Source organism: Papio anubis, chromosome 9 (assembly GCF_008728515.1).
Source record: "Papio anubis isolate 15944 chromosome 9, Panubis1.0, whole genome shotgun sequence".
Lineage (NCBI taxonomy): Eukaryota > Metazoa > Chordata > Mammalia > Primates > Cercopithecidae > Papio > Papio anubis.
Genome location: NC_044984.1, coordinates 10,609,918 through 10,627,094, shown reverse-complemented (window position 1 = coordinate 10,627,094; position 17,177 = coordinate 10,609,918). Strand labels below are relative to the sequence as shown.

At 38.2% G+C, this 17,177-nt stretch overlaps 1 protein-coding gene and 1 long non-coding RNA gene across 2 annotated transcripts; both read left to right on the top strand.

Moving 5' to 3' along the window:
- Positions 1-227: 227 nt before the first annotated feature.
- On the top strand, positions 228-7,283 carry LOC101004463 (taste receptor type 2 member 50). Its single transcript, XM_021933405.2, has one exon. It carries the CDS (start codon positions 2,308-2,310, stop codon positions 3,205-3,207), a length of 900 nt encoding a protein of 299 aa, XP_021789097.2. The 5' UTR covers positions 228-2,307; the 3' UTR covers positions 3,208-7,283.
- A 444-nt stretch (positions 7,284-7,727) lies between these two features.
- On the top strand, positions 7,728-15,666 carry LOC101005862. The gene is made up of 3 exons (XR_004176003.1): positions 7,728-10,528; positions 10,724-12,016; positions 14,822-15,666. It is a non-coding gene; the product is annotated as an uncharacterized LOC101005862 (long non-coding RNA).
- The last annotated feature ends 1,511 nt before the right edge of the window (positions 15,667-17,177 follow it).

Genomic DNA, 17,177 nt, shown 5'->3' with positions numbered 1-17,177 from the left:
GGCTCATGCCTGTAATCCTAGCACTTTGGGAGGCTGAGGCAGGTGGATCACCTGAGGTCAGGAGTTCAAGACCAGCCCGGCCAACATGGCAAAACCCTGTCTCTACTAAAAATACAAAAAGTTATCTGGGTTTGGTGGCATGCACCTGTAGTCCTAGCTATTCAGGAGGCTGAGGGAGGAGAATCACTTGAACCTGGGAGGTGGAGGTTACAGTGAGCCGAGATCATGCCACTGCACTCCAGCCTGGGTGACAGAGCGAGACTCCATCTCAAAAAAAAAAAGAAAATCAAGGAAATAATCATCCTAAATTATGGCTATTGCTACTGCTTTCCTCAGAGTATGTGAAGAAAGGTGTAGGGGCTTGGAGAGTGGCATAGAGGTGGACCTAAGCTATTTGCAGTGTGACATGTTTTGCCCTGCATGATGGTTGCAGGAGTATTTACGATACATTGCTGTGTTTACCATTTTTGTTTTCACCCATTTCTAAGTGTGCATTATAATTGTATTGAAAAATTGTTAACTGGAGAAATGTTCCATAAAGAATATTAATTATTCTGCTCATTATATACCTTGCAAAAAATTCACCATTTATATACATTTTTATACAACTCTTGGAGAGCTGAAGTAGAAACTTTTAGCTGCAACATGTGGAAATTTGAGATGATGCTACCTGCAGCACACAAATCTTTCCAAACATTTTTCATTACCTTTAGTCATCTACCTCACATGCCAAAACTTTGCCACTCCCCATCTATTTTTCTTTTGGTTCCTGAATTCCTGACAAAACATGGGTGAATATATTTCCCCACACTCTTGGTGTAGGATAGTACCTACACCAAGTACTTATATCAGTTATACACTATAGTATCTATATCAGTTAGGTTTTTCTACTAGAGAAACCCCTCCAAAACTACGTTAGATCTTTTTATCTCATATATCTTTGGATTCAGGTTTTCTAAGCTGGGTTTGGTGGATAGCTCTGGTGACTTGAGATGGGCCAAGTTCTGCATCTTGGAGCCAGTTAGAGTTTGGCCAATTTAGGCTGGATCAGGCAGAGGCAAACTGACTCCACTAGTTTTCATTCTCATTCTGGGAACAGTGTACTAGCCAGGTGATAATCTCATGATCAATGGAAGACAGCAAGAAACTCCGAAGTGGAAGCCATCTCAAACTTCTGTGTGAAGTCTACCAATTTTCTCTTCATCAAATAAAGTTGTATGAGTGAGCTCCGAGTCCAGGGGACAGGTAATCACCCTGCTTATAATGGGAGGATACTGCAAAATTATGCATCAAAGAGTGTGGTACTCAGGAATATTTACAAAATTGTTGAACATTTTAATTAAATAATAAATACTTAAACATTAAACATTAAAAAGACTTGAGAGTAAGTGTACCAAATGCTTAAGCATGAGAGATATGTTTGATGTTTGATACTTTTTTTTTTTTTCCTCAGTGGGAAAATAAGACTAATTTCACGTGGATGGCCTCCAGGAAACTTACTTCCCATTTTGGAAAGTATAAGAAAATAATTCCTTCCATCCCTTTGGAGTGTGACAGTCTCTCTCTCTCTCTCTCTCTCTCTCTCTGTGTGTGTGTGTGTGTGTGTGTGTGTATGTGTGTATTTATTTACGAGCATGGTAACTATAAATTCGTACAAAAGTATTGGTTAGCAGCAACCAGATTTTAAGGTGTATTGGTCTTCTTGTGGCTCCCAAGAAAACCTTGGATGATTTTGATTTAAAAGTTTGGACTCATTCTGTTTAAATATAGCACAAATAGTAAATCCATTATGGTGGTGATCCTAGTTATGACTAAGTTCTTTTAAAGAACTTAGACATTTACTGTATGAACTATTGACTCGAGGGTAAAATTTTCCTATCCAACAACTGACGTTGTTGAACACAAATTCTGTATAAGTTAAACAAGGAAAATATTGCAAAACATTGAAAGAGAATATGTCTTTATTTGCATGCTGGTAAATGAAAATTTAGGTTTCACTACCACTTCATTATGAATAATTCAAGCCCATCACAAGAACGGACATTGAATGAATGAGTTAATTTGAGCTGTTTTGAAAATAAGAATGTTTTCCATAAAGATGACATCAAACTCATCCATTAGCATAGGCGGGTACTTTCTTGTTTGACACTGGTCACAGTATTTAAAAGTAAAAAGAATGTTACTGCACATTCAGAAATCAGGTGCACATAAAATTTAACATCAGGGTATTAAAGAAATCACAGCCAGTGATATTAGGCTTGCATTTTCTTTCTTTCTTTCTTTCTTTTTTTTTTTTTTTGTTCAGATATGATACCTTTTCTACACATTTTTTTTTCAGTTCTAATATTGGTTTTATTTGTTCTTGGAAATTTTACCAATGGCTTCATAGCACTGGTCAATTTCATTGACTGGGTGAAAAGAAAAAAGATCTCCTTGGCTGACCAAATTCTCACTGCTCTGGCAGTCTCCAGAGTTGGTTTGCTCTGGGCGTTATTATTAAATTGGTATTTAACTGAGTTGAATCCAGCTTTTTATAGTGTAGAGTTAAGAATTACTTTTTATAATGCCTGGGTTGTAACCAACCATTTCAGCATGTGGCTTGCTGCTAGCCTCAGCATATTTTATTTGCTCAAGATTGCCAATTTCTCCAACCTTATTTTTCTTCATTTAAAGAGGAGAGTTAGGAGTATCATTCTGGTAATATTGTTGGGGGCTTTGTTATTTTTGGTTTGTCATCTTCTTGTGGTAAACATGGATGAGATTATGTGGACAGAAGAATATGAAGGAAACATGACCGGGAAGATGAAATTGAGGAACGCAGCACACCTTTCATATATGACTGTAACTACCCTGTGGAGCTTCATACCCTTTACGCTGTCCCTGATATCTTTTCTGATGCTAATCTTTTCTCTGTGTAAACATCTCAAGAAGATGCAGCTTCATGGTGAAGGATCTCAAGATCCCAGCACCACGGTCCACATAAAAGCTTTGCAAACTCTGATCTCCTTTCTCTTGTTATATGCCATTTTCTTTCTATTCCTAATCATTTCGGTTTGGAGTCCTAGGAGGCTGCAGAATGAACCAGTTTTCATGGTTTGCAAGGCTGTTGGAAATATATATCTTTCTTTCGACTCATTCGTCCTAATTTGGAGAACCAAGAAGCTAAAACACATCTTTCTTTTGATTTTGTGTCAGATTAGGTGCTGAGTAAAATACGTGAGACTCTCAACTTTCTAGATTCACAAGTGGGACATCGTGTGTGTCTTCTAGGAGAAAACAAAGTGATAGTGTCTGGAACATTTTATACTTTCTATTGTTTTTTCTGTAGTGTGTGTTTTTGAGTAATTTCTGAAGGCATGCCTAGAAAAGTCTTTTACCTAAAGTTAGTCTAAAAATATATCTATATATGTGTCTGTGTATGTGTATATGAAAGACTTAATAGACATTGACAATAACATAATGTTAATCATATTTTCACAAGATGCCAAATTATAGAAAATGTGGTAAGAAGTTTCTCAGAATCATGAACCCATGTATATTTCACATATACATATCATATTATCATGTTTCACTTGGAAAATTTAAGATCTTTACTTATAATTGTTAAGAACTGACACCTTATCTCAAAATCATTGCTCTTTTCCACTGATTTTTACCATGCATATGTACCACAGTGTGTTCAAACATCTAATTTTTGTGATAGTAAGGATACTCAATTCTAAATCAATAATGAAGTTTCACCTTTGGGGTAGTTTTTATTTCAGCATGAATTCTAATTTTATGTTCAGTTTATAGCCAAAATAATTATTGTCAGAAAAAAGATGCACAGAATAATATTCAAGGATGACAAATACATGTAGAACACATTTTGTATATGTCTACCATAAACAGTACTGAGGAATATTAGATTTAATTCAAATATGTGAACAGCTGAGAAAAAAGTCATTTCTATAATATGGTTGAAGAAAGAAACATGATTATGACCTTTTCAGTGTTGTCTTAAGTCTCAACCTGCAGTTAGAAAAGTCATTTCTGCAGTTTTTGAGTTAAAGGAAACCTTTTTTGAAGTTGAGATCTGATGTCAAATATTTCAGGTTTTTTTTTTTTTCTAAACCACCTCAGAGTCCCTGAATTGTCAATTATCTCCTCTATCTTCCATACATGAAATTCTTTTTAAACTTCACATAAAATAACTTGAATCTTCCCTACCTTAGAATAATACCCTATGTAAAAATAGTATAGAAATTATAAAAATCATTTGAATTAAACTTTTTACAAATGTTAAAAAGGCATCTATGAAATCTATATATTAATGATAGAAAACATCTTAAATATATGTTTTATTATAATCTAGTTGCAAATAATGCAGTGAGAGAATGTGTTGACATATTCAGTAAAAGAAAATTCTATTATAGGAAGAAAATGTATAACATCATTAAACAAGTAAATTCTATAAATTGTATTAATTCTTTGAGTTATGAAATGTTAACAATGTTATCTAAACCTTGGGATAAATCATCCCTACATCTGATTTAGTTATTTGTTTGTTTATCATATATCTTTCCTGCTACAATGTAAGCCCCACAAAAGCAGAGATCATATAGATCTTGCTTGCTGTTGACTCCCAGGGCCTAAAAGACACCACATAGAATAGGTATTCAAGAATATTTTGATGAACAAGTAAATTGGTGAATAAAGGAGTAAACTATATGGGGGCAGTAAACCAATGAAAATGAAACTTCATCACAAAATCTAAAGTTGCATAAATTTTTCTTTTCTGGTTTCAACTTGAGGTTACAGAATTATCTAAGAAGAAGCATTTCTCAGAGCAAAAGTATGGCTAGTATAAAATTGTAGGGGAAATATCACTATGTGATAGCCCTGATGAAGCCATATTTGATGTGTGATGGGAAGATAATGTGGAACATGAAAATCAGATTGTACCTATTGTGATACATTTCAAAAAGCATATAAATATAAAATATTTTGGTATATTTGCATATAATTTTTCAGTTGTGAATGATATATTTGTATTGTGATATTTCCAGCTGGTTAGTATATAAATGAAAATGGCATCTCATTAAAAAAACTGAGTTAGTTACCAACTACCTTACTAAAATGTAACTTTTATATAATATTTTAAAATCCTTTCTAAATGAACATTTAAAATGCCATATTACAAACCCACAGAAAAATACATAAATAGTAATTATAACACTAAACGGATATCTTAGCCTTGGGTGTCTAGCACTAGAGCCAATGTCTGATGTTAAAGTGATAACATTTATTTGGAAGGTAAGTCCAGAGCAGCAATGGCCGGGACATGTGGAAACTGAGGCAAGAGCAGATGTGAAACCATGTGTTGTGATGTATGATATGACTCTGCTGATGACCACTTCACAATGAGGTGAGAGAGACAGCATGGTGGTCATCGGATGTGTGTGCTTGACTCCCAGTACTTTTCCAGAAGGGCTACAAGGGGAAACCACAGCTGGCATTAGTCATAAAAGGGAAAGAAAAGGGAAAATGTATCTGCTCAGTTGTCTTCTGTCTTCTATTTCCCATTGGCCAGTTTCCCTGAGGCAGAACTACCATCTCTGCTGTTCTGCCTTCCACCACCCAGTCCCTTGGTGGTAGTTATGGAAGTCAAACCTCATGCCTACAGTGTGGTGTTCCATTCAAGTCCCAAATGGAAGGATGATCTGGATCAAGCAAGGTGCTGACCAAGAGAAGAGAAGACAGTCAAGATAATCTGAGGAAGGACATGCTTGAGGGCAATACCGTCCACTCCTTGTTCCACTCAGATTTGCTCATGTTCTCCAAACAAGGCTGGCTTTATGGGCATGTGACTTCACAGTTGCACAGGGTCTTGTGCTTAGAAGCACTTATGCTTAGAGGGGCTTTATGCTTAGATTAATCTTCTGCACTTGCTGTTTTGTTTTTCAGACAGAAGGTACTCCTCTGCTGAAGAAGGAATAGTCTTGCACTAATTCCCTAGGAGTTTGCTCTCCCCTCTCCTATGGACCTGTGAGAGGCATGCACAGAGTCCTATAACGCCCACTATGCATGCCTGTAGCAGCTTTGAATTCTGTTACTTCATCTGGCACAATGGGCAAGCAACTTGGGCCAGACTCTATATCTGCTATAGAGCCCGTTTTGGTTCTCAGGTCGACATGAGGCAAGTAGTCTTTGCAAACTCGTTTAGTGAGTCAGAGAAATATTCTCAAATGTGGTATATGTTGAATTCAAAACCCCAATAGGCCCCCATAAAATTATGTTTCCCTTTTAGTGATAGGAAATATGTATATGGCAACATGCCATTTACTTTAAAAAGGATGTTTTGACAAAAGGACCAGAAACATTGGACCCCTATAAACTTCATCTATGTTATAGGTCTTTGAATCTGCGAACTTTATGTCTCTTCTTCCAGTATTTTACTTCTGTTCAATGTTACAGTATTTTATTTATACTTAAGGAACTTGCCACTTCTTGCTTATGAGTACCAATTTATGTAACATTATTAATATATTGAATTAACATGATATTTTTCAACATGTCGATTAAACTGAAAGCAGAAGTGACATAGCCCTGACATAAAACAGTGAAGGAGTGTTCTTTTTTTTACCACACCAAAGCAAATTGTTTTGATTTTCCCCCATAATGGGTGTAGATCAAAAAGTATTCGTTAAATCAAAAGCCACTTACAAAGTGCTGGAAACCACATTCTGCTCAGTGAGGATACCACATCCTAGAGCAAATGTGCAAGTGTGACTTAAGTTTACGCTAATGTGCATTCTTCCTATAACCCACCTGGTTCTGACAGAGTCCAGTTAGGTTAACTGAATAAAGATATAAAATGGACCACCACCCCCTAGAACTTTTGAGGTTTTTTCTGTGGCAGTAAGCAATTCTGTTTCCTGGAGAATGCAGTTATTATGTTTTATTCATTTTATTGCCAGGAAAGTAGAGGTTCAGAAGCCTCCCCTTGGTCGTTCTTACAATAATGTCCCTTGGTATACAGGTCAGGAAGCCATGTGAGAGTCCTGCCAGCTGTTGAACCTGTCGATTTCAATTACACTTTTGGGAAGGGGTAACTACGATAAATCCATTAGATCGGCTTTGGGTTGGACGTGGGCCAAAGCTCTATGTATCATCTGATCTTCAAAAACTCATACTCCAGTCCTATTGAGGTGGCTCATACCTGTAATCCCAATAACTTAGGAGGCCAAAGTGGGAGGATCACTTTAGGATGAGAGTTTCAGATCAGCTTAGGCAACATAGTAAGAATCTGTCTGTAAAAAGAAAAAAAAAAAAAAAAAGCTGTTTGTGGTAGTGTGTACCTGTAGTTACAGCTACCCAGAAGACTCAAGCAGGAGGATTGCTCTAGCCCAGGAATTCGAATTTGCAGTGAGCTATGATCGTGTCATTGCACTCCAGCCTGAGCAATCAAGCAAGATATTGTCTCTAAAAAGAGACAGACAAAAACAACAAAACAAAAACCATAAAAGGGCCAGGCACGGGGGCTCATGCCTGTAATCCCAGTACTTTGGGTGGCCAAGTGGTTGGATCACTTGAGGTCAGGAGTTCGAGATCAGTCTGGCCAACATGGTGAAACCCTGCCTCTACTAAAAATTAGCCAGCTGTGGTGGTGTTGCACCTGTAATCCAAGCCACTTGGGAGGCAGAAGCATGAGAATCACTTGAACCCGGGAGGCGGAGGTTGCAGTGAGCTGAGATCATGCCACTGAACTCCAGCATGGGTAACAGAGCGAGACTCCATCTCAAAACAAAACAAAAGAAAACAAAAAACCCAAAAGTAAAAACTTTTCGCTTTACCCCATGAACCACTGTGTCTTTTGAGGTACCCAGATGTTAGTGTTAGTTCAGTCTCCAAACTTAAAAGTCTCAGATAATATGGACGTGTGTTCTTTTCTCTGAGGACTGTTATCTGGGGAATAGCTACAGGTCCTTGAGAAAGCAACATAAGACACACCCTGAGTATTCTCGCAGTGAATTTTCAATGTCCTTCATCAAGAGGACTTAAGATTCCCTTTAATCATTGAACTGTGCTTCTCTGAATTGGCTCAGTCCTGAGAACTGGCTGAGGGTTTTTGATTTTCAGTGTCAAAGACTGACCTCAGGAATCAGTTTTTTCAACTCTTTACCCCCTTGGTTTATAGTTATTTAGCAAAATATGAAGCTTCTTCAACTATTGGCCTATCAACCCATTTCAATAAGGCTGTTGTCGCCACTTCATTGAATCTGACATTTGGAAGATCACTGGTGAGTCTGTGTTGCCAGTGGTTAGTCTTCGTGTTGCATGCTCTATGAGCAGTACTGAACATAGTTTATTTGCATTTCAGGATGCTGCCCTCTCCTGATTTTATCCTTGTTCACTGGGCGCCACTTCTCAGTCTCCCTTGCTAGTTCTTTCTCTTGTCTCTGAATTGAAAACGTCACACTGCGCAAGGTCTCAATTCTTCAGTCTTTAATCAATCAGGCTTGTTTTGTTGGTGATCTCATGCAGTCTCCTTACTGATAATGGAGCCAAATTGTTCAATAGAGAGGAATAAGGCTGGTTATTCATAAGTATTCATATATATTATTTATTTATGTTCATCTATTTACATATATCTGATTATGTAAACCTTTTTTCTTCAAATGTCAGTTGCATTTAAAAGTAACAGGACCAAAGATCTAGGGAGAAGGTCAGAGGATTGATAATATTTTCACTTGAGTTTCTGCCTATTCAGAGTGATAGTGACTCAGTACTCAGTATCTAGTTTAGTTTTATTAAAAATAACAATGTAAAAATTGATAGACTGATAGGCAGGGGATTATCATTACAGACATAATGATCTAAGTAAAGAAATACATGGATAGAATTATGATTGATAAACCCATTATTGATTTCCTGCATTTGGTACAGTTAGTGTCTCCAATATCACAGTAATCATAATTCTTAACTTTTTGCTCTATGATCAATTAATTATGAGTTAATTTTTGTGTGTGGTATAAAATAAGGGTCTAAATTTATGTTTTTTCTTTCTCTTTTGGCTCTTACTTTTTAGGTAAGTTCATCTGGTCATGGCCTTACTTTCTTTGTGCTGATGATGTCAACATTTAATCCTTCAGCTCAGAACTCAACTCTGAAATATTCAACTCATATTTGAATATATAATAAGTTGATTATTGTTCATGGAATAGAGAAGAATGCAATGCATTTTCCCAAGTAGATGTCAGCCTGGTTTTAAAGTGAATGTGATTTCTTTTTCTATTTCTACAGTGCCTATTCTCTCATTCATCAACTTTCCATATAAATGCTGGGTCATTAAGACTTTTTTCCCCCTTGGTCTGCTTCCTCATCTCTCTGCTAATACTGTGCTGTCCTGAATATTTTCATTTGAAAATCTTAGAAGTATGTTAGACAAGCCATCACTCTTTTTATAGATGACTAAAAATCATTAGACATTTGTCATTTTTACTACGTATGAAAAAGTAGTTTTTCTTGCCTAAAACAACCTGATTTGGGAATTTATGTGCTGTCACAGGATTAGCATCTGGAAGTGGTAACATTAATGTCATTTTTAAAAACATGTGTCATATTTCCTCTTATTCCTTTCTGCCTTGACATTGTGCAATAGACATTTTAAAAATTATTGTATTCATATTGTTAAATATCAATTATTGGTTTTATTTACTACTCGATTAAATTTAATAAGCCTACTCTCTCTTGGTGTAATCACATGGAATGGGCTCAACTCCCCAGTTAACAAGTGACAGCACATGTAAAATATTGTCTACCAGGTAAACTCATTGAACACTTACTGTTCAGACTGTGTTTTGGTGTCTGGCTCCCTAAGCACCACTGCAGTGACACAAAATAATAGACTTTCAGCAGAAAAAGTTTTGGCAAATATATTGCATAAGCCATTTAGATGCAGTGAGTCATTCTTGTTACTTGGGTTGGTGGAATCCCTTTCAAAATGTAAGTTACTAATACAAACAAAGATTGAATTTTGTAAGCGGGCATTTTTAAGAATAAGTAGTCTCAGGACTGATAATATTAACTCACTTATGCACATCAGGTAGAATTTATTATGACAGATACTAGAAATGTACAAAGTGAAGTTAAAAGGTAACTCCTAGCAGCACATCTTACTCCCTGGATTCTCTAATGAGATGGATGTTTCTACTTTGCTGTTGCCTTTTTGAATAGTTCAATTCTAGCATCAGTACTGCTGTGTGGGAGGGAGTGTGTGTGAACAGAATAAGAGTTGTGACAATCAAGTCATAGAATAAAAGCTTGGAAATTTTAGAATCATGTAAACAGCTTATGAATTGAGTATAGATTCCCAGTGCTGTCAGTCTCACCCATCCTTCTATCCACATGTGTGGATAGGATTCTGTGGCTTTTCAGGATGTGGCTGTGAACTTTATCCAGGAGGAATGGGCTTTGCTAGATTCTTCTCAGAAGAATCTCTACAGAGAAGTGATGCAGGAAACCTGCAGGAACCTGGCTTCTGTAGGTGAGAATGACAACACATTTCACTTAATTACAGAAGGATTTCCCTATCATCAGTGCTATTTGTGATTTGGAATGTGGCAAGGGAATGATTTGGTGAAGAAATCAGGCATGGGCACTGTGTACAATGAACATGAAATCTAGTAATGTTTCTATAGTTTGTAATAATTCATGATAATTTTGTGGGTCTGCATTTTAGGAAACAAATGGAAAGACCAAAATATTGAAGATCACTTTGAAAAACCTGGGAAAGATATAAGATAATGTGCATTGAGAAGGGGAAATAAAGTCCTCTGAAGGAATCTTAGCATGTCATGAACTTAAAAACAAGCAATCAAAACAAATAAGAGTCACTTGAAATTTGTTTCTTTTTAGAAAAATTTCACCCAAAATGTAACATACTTCAATGTAGCAGTCAGTGTTTGGAAAACAGTTTACTTGAAAATAGTACTACAGAATTGTGTATATGAATCTTACTATTTTGGTCATAGCCATGCAGGTGGTAGCTGTGTTTTCAGTAGTAACCCATTTAATTTCAAATAATTCAGTCATGGCAAAAAAAAAAAAAAAAAAAAAAAAGCATTTTCCCTGGTATTGGTAGCAGTGTAAGTCCAAGACCTATTAATAAGTAGAAAGTCATTAAACCAAACAATAACAATGTGCTTGTCATTTTTTTACAGAAATAATATGGTACAGAGACTGTATGAAAGCAAACAAGGTAATCAGTATGATGGACAAGTTGTCAGCCAAATTCCAAATCTTGATCTGAATGAGAACATTTCTACTGGATGAAAACAATGTGAATGCAGTATTTGTGGAAAAGCCTTTGTACGTCATTCCCTCCCTAATAGGCACATCCTAGCTCACTCAGGATACAAACCATATGGAGAGAAGCAATATAAATGTGAACAGTGTGAGAAATTCTTTGTTTCTGTTCCAGGTGTTAGAAGACACATGATAATGTACAGTGGAAATCCAGCTTATAAATGTACGATATGTGGGAAAGCTTTTTATTTTCTCAATTCAGTTGAAAGACATCAGAGAACTCACACAGGAGAAAAACCCTATAAATATAAACAATGTGGTAAAGCGTTCACTGTTTCCGGTTCTTGTCTAATACAGGAATGAACTCACACTGGAGAGAAACCCTACGAATGTAAGGAATGTGGGAAAACATTCAGATTTTCTTGTTCTTTTAAGATGCATGAAAGGACTCACACTGGAGAAACACCCTATAAATGTACCAAATGTGATAAAGCCTTCAGCTGTTCCACTTCCCTTCATGACCATGGAAGCATTCATACTGGAGAGAGACCCTAGGAATGTAAACAATGTGGCAAAGCCTTTAGTTGATTGAGTTCCCTTTGTAACCACAGAAGTACTCATACTGGAGAGAAAGCCTATGAATGTAAACAATGTGACCAAGCCTTCAGTCGCCTCAGTTCCCTTCACCTCCAGGAAAGAATTCATACTGGAGAAAAACCCTATGAATGTAAGAGGTGTGGTAAAGCCTACACTCCTTCCAGTCACCTTACTCGCCATGAAAGGAGTCATGATATAGAGGCTGGGTGTAGTGACTCAGCCTATAATCCCAGCACTTTGGGAAGCCAAGGTGTGTGTATTGCTTGAGCCCGGGAGTTCATAACTAGCCTGGATTAAAACAATGTGAAAAAACCTGGGCAACATGGTGAAACCGTGTCTCTACAAAAAATAAAATAATGCCGGGCACGGTGGCTCACGCCAGGTACTGAGGAGGCTGAGGCAGAAGAATGGCATGAACCCAGGAGGCGGAGCTTGCAGTGAGCCGAGATTGCACCACTGCACTCCAGCCTGGGCTACAGAGCGAGACTCCATCTCAAAAAAAAAAAAAAAAAAAAAAAAGAAAGACAGAAAGAAAATAATTAGCTGGCCATGGTGGCACATCTCAGTTGTCTTAGTTCTTATTCAAGGACATAAAAAGCCATGGGGGGTTGGGGGGAACCCTGTGCATGCAGATCACGAGGTCAAGATATCGAGACCATCCTGGCCAACATGGTGAAACCTCATCTCTACTAAAAATACAAAAATTAGCTAGGTGTGGTAGCATATGCTTGCAATCCCAGCTACTCAGGAGACTGATGCAGGAGAATCACTTGAACCCAGGAGGGGGAGGTTGCAGTGAGCCGAGATTGTGCCATGGCACTCCAGCCTGGCAACAGAGTGAGACTCAATCTCAAAAATAAATAAATGAATGAATAAATAAATAAATAAATAAATAAAGCCCCTTGAATGTAAGAAATGTGGTAAAACATTTACTCTTTCCCATTCCCTCGTAAACATGAAAGAGCTCACACTGCAGACAAACCTTATGAATGTAGGAAATGTGGTCAAGCCTTCAGATTTTCCTGTTTTTGAAGATTTGGGAGGACTCAGAGTGGAGAAAAGCCTTTTAATTTAAATTTGTGGTAAGGCCTTCAGTTGTGTTAGTTCCATTTGAAGACATCAGCTCATTCCTGAGAAAAACCCTATGAATGTCCCGAATGTGGGAATGTTTCATTTCTTTCATACCCACTGAAGGACATATGAAAATGCACACTGTAGCTGGCTGGACCTTGTAAATACAAGAATGTATACAGGATTAAAACTCTAATAGTTTAGAAACTGCAAGAATATTTTCAATTTTAACATTTACTTGAAAAGTCATGTGAAAACTCCCACTGGAAAGAAGTTCTATAACTGAAGCTTTTCTAATTTGGAAAGCCTGATGCAAATTAATTATCGTGCAGTGCTTGAAAAAACTGTATGAAATCTAACACAAGTTACAAGTGTATTGTTTTCATCAGTGGCTCATTCTTAAAGAGTCTTGAGTATGCATTTCACCTTGTTTTGCAGGGAAACCTTGAGGTGAGAGTTCTGTCAATGCTCTTTAAGCAGTAGTACTTGAATTTCATAGATAATGATATTTCCTTAAGTTTGTTGGTAGAATTTTTGTCTCTTCATTTGATAATGTGCTAGATTCATGGTTGAATTTTGATGTTTTTCTAATATGTAGGTAAGTTTAGTTTTTTTCTTTCTTTTTTTTTATTTTTTTTTTTTGAGGTGGAGTCTCACTCTGTTGCCCAGGCTGGAGTGCAGTGGTGTGATCTCGGCTCACTGCAACTTCCGCCTCGTGGGTTTAGGCGATTCTCCTGCCTCAGCCTCCTGTGTAGCTGGGACTACAGGTGCCCGCCACTACGTCCAGCTAATTCTTTGTATTTTTAGTAGAGACAGGGTTTCGCCATGTTGGCTAGGCTGGTCTTGAACTCCTGACCTCATGATTTGCCCGCCTTGGCCTCCCAAAGTGCTGACATTACAGGCATGAGCCACTCCACCTGGCCAGGTAAATTTCATTTGTATGTATTGTCCTGTGATTAATGGACCAGTGAATAATGATTGTGAATTGTTGGGATTATCTTACTAGCCTCATTTGGCAAATTTTGATTATCCCTTGTCCATTATACACATTCCATCTTTTTTTTAGTAAAGGAAAAACTACTCTTGATGGGAAGATGTTTATTTTTTGCTAATAATGAGTTGATATTAATTCCTAAGTACATAAACTTTACCATAGAGTATCATCTCATGAGTTATTTCATCTGTTGCCCTTTATTCTTTATTATTTCTGTCTGTTATTTGGATCATTCACTTCGAATGAAGGAGAGAGAATTGTAATAGGACAATATGTTGCAACCAATCTGAGGGAGGAAACATTCAGTCTCTCAGTCACGTATGATAGCGTTGGGCTTTTCATTGATGACTTTGGCATTGTAGTAGATAGTATTACACCATTATGGCATTATAATTTATATATTGTATTTTACAGTATTACAGTCTTACCAGTCAGTGTCACGTGATCCAGTTCCCTACCAGCCAACAGACAAACCAATCACATCCTCCTGTAGGAACAAAGGAGCATCCTCAGCCAGGCGCGGTGGCTTACGCCTGTAATCCCAGCACTTTGGGGGGGCTGAGGTGGGCAGATCAGGAGGTCAGGAGTTTGAGACCAGCCTGACCAACATGGTGAAATCCCGTCTCTACTAAAAATACAAAAATTAGTTGGGCGTGGTGGCATGTGCCTGTAATCCCAGCTACTCAAGAGGCTGAGGCAGGAGAATCTCTTGAACCCAGGAGGCAGAGGTTGCAGTGAGTCGAGATTGCACCTTTGCACTCTGGCCTGGGCAATAGAATGAGACTCTGTCTAAAAAAAAAGAAAAAGAAACCATTACAATGAACACATTTTTGCCAATGAGAAATAAACTTGTTTATTCCATGCTTTCAGGGTTCGATGAACTCTTGGAAAGCATTTTCTGCATCCTGCTGGTTGTGTAAGTGTTTTCCCTACAAAAAGTTGTCAAGATGCTTAAAGAAGTGGTAGTTGGTTGGCGAGAGGTCAGATGAATATGGCAGATGAGGCAAAACTTCATAGCCCAGTTTATTCAACTTTTGAAGCCCTGGTTGTATGACACGTGGTCAGGCGTTGTGGAGAACTGGGCCCTTCCTGTGCCGGCTCCAGATGCTGCAGTTTTCCGTGAATCTCATCGAATGGCTCGGCATACTTCTCAGATGTAATGATTTCACCAGGATTCAAAAACTGTAGTGGATCAGAAGACCAGCAGCTGACCACCAAACAGTGACCATGACCATTTTGGTGCAAGCTGGACTTTGGGAAGTGGTTTGGAGCTTCTTCTCAGTCCAACCACTGAGCTGGCTGTTGTATGAAATCCACTTTTCATGGCATGTCTCAATCTGATCAAGAAATGGTTCATTGTTTTTTCACAGAATAAGAGAAGACGGCACTTCAAAAGGATGCTTTTTAAAATATTTGGTCAGCTCATGAGGCACCCACTTATCAAGCTTTTTCAACTTTCCAATTGGCTTCAAATGCCAGATGACCATAGAATGGTCGACATTCAGCTCTTCACCAACTTCTCGTGTGGCTGTAAGAAGATCGAATTCAGTGGTTGCTCTCAATTGGTCGTTATCAGCTTCCGGTGGCTGCCCACTATGCTCCTCATCTTCAAGGCTCTCGCCTCCTTTGCAAAATTTCTTGAACCACTGCGCTGTACATTAATTAGCAGTTCCTGGGCCAAATGCGTGCATATTGTGAGTTGTCTCCCCTGCTTTAGGACCCATTTTGAACTCGAATAAGAAGGTCGCTTGAATTTGCTTTTTGCCTGACATCATTTCCATAGTCTAAAATAAATAAGTCATTAGCATTAAAAAAAAGGCAAGAAATGCCCATTAAAAGGATGAATAACATAATCACATTTATTTAAGAGGGTATTCCAGGATCAAACAGCAAATTCCAAGAATGGAAAAACTGCCATTTTTTTTTTTACTCACCTTATAGTAATTTGTGTGATTTCTTTTTTTCTTTGTTAGCTTGGCTTGATAGTGACCAATTTTGTTGATCTTTATGAAGAAACAGCTTTGTTCTATTGAGTTCTGTTGATTTTCTGTTTTCAGTGCCATTGACTTCTCATCTTGTTTTTATTTCTTTTGAGTGAATTTGGCTTATATTGTTCTTTTTCTTTTTCTTTTCTTTTTTTTTTTTTTTGAGACTTAGTTTCTCTCTTTCGCTCAGGCGACCTTGCTGTGTCGCATGAGGTCAGGAGATCAAGACTATCCTGGATAACAAGGGAAACCCCATCTCTACTAAAAATACAAAAAATTAGCCAGGCATGGTGGCAGGCGCCTGTAGTCCCAGCTACTCAGGAGGCTGAGGCAGGAGAATAGCATCAACCCAGGAGTTGGAAATTGCAGTGAGCCGAGATCGTGCCACTGCACTCCAGCATGAGTGACAGAGCAAGATTCCATCTCAAGAAAAAAAAAAAAAAGAAAACATATTAGCTGGGCGTGGTGCTGCATGCCTGTAATCTCAGCCATTCAGGAGGCTGAGGCAGGAGAATTGCTTGAACTGAGAGCCGGGAGCAGTTGCTGAGATCATGCCACTGCACTCCAGCATGGGCTACAGAGTGAGACTCTCTCTCAGAAAAAAAAAAAAAAGGAAATATATATATATACACACACACATAGACACACACACATTTTTACATATATATAAATATAAATATATATATATATATATATTTGAAGTATTATCTTATGAGAGCAGGTGTTCCGGAAGACATCATTTACATGCAGAATTTGAATGGGGTCCCATGTCACACCTGCCATTTTTTTGTCTTTGTAGCTGGGCTTTTCTCCTCTTCTCTGCTGGACTCTGCTCTTTCCCACAAGGTCTTCAGAAAGTCTGCCCAGAATCCTACAACTAGAAGATGAGAAACACAGAGTGACACCAGCAGGAGACCATAAAGATGTGGTGATAGTTGTCCTCCTCCTGCAGAGTCCAGAGCAGGCCGCTCCTACCGCTGGTGCGATAGCTAAGCCTGGGGGCCAGCATGCCTGATGATAGCCTGGGAGTGCTGCAGTCAGGGTCCCCACAATGGGCATCCAGCCTGTGCCCTTGCACTCTGCATAACCGTGGCCATTGTCACCTCAGAGCCCGTTGGTACATATCAATGCATCCTACCAGAGCTGCATGTGAGGAAGGAGACCACGTGAGTCCCGGGAAAGAGCTGAGGCCCTGCAGGGGGAGGTGGCCAGGACCAAGACCTGATGCCTGTGTGGATAAT

Coding starts and splice junctions, on each gene's coding strand:
- LOC101004463 (XM_021933405.2), top strand. CDS start 2,308: ATGATACCTTTTCTACACATTTTTTTTTCAGTTCTAATATTGGTTTTA.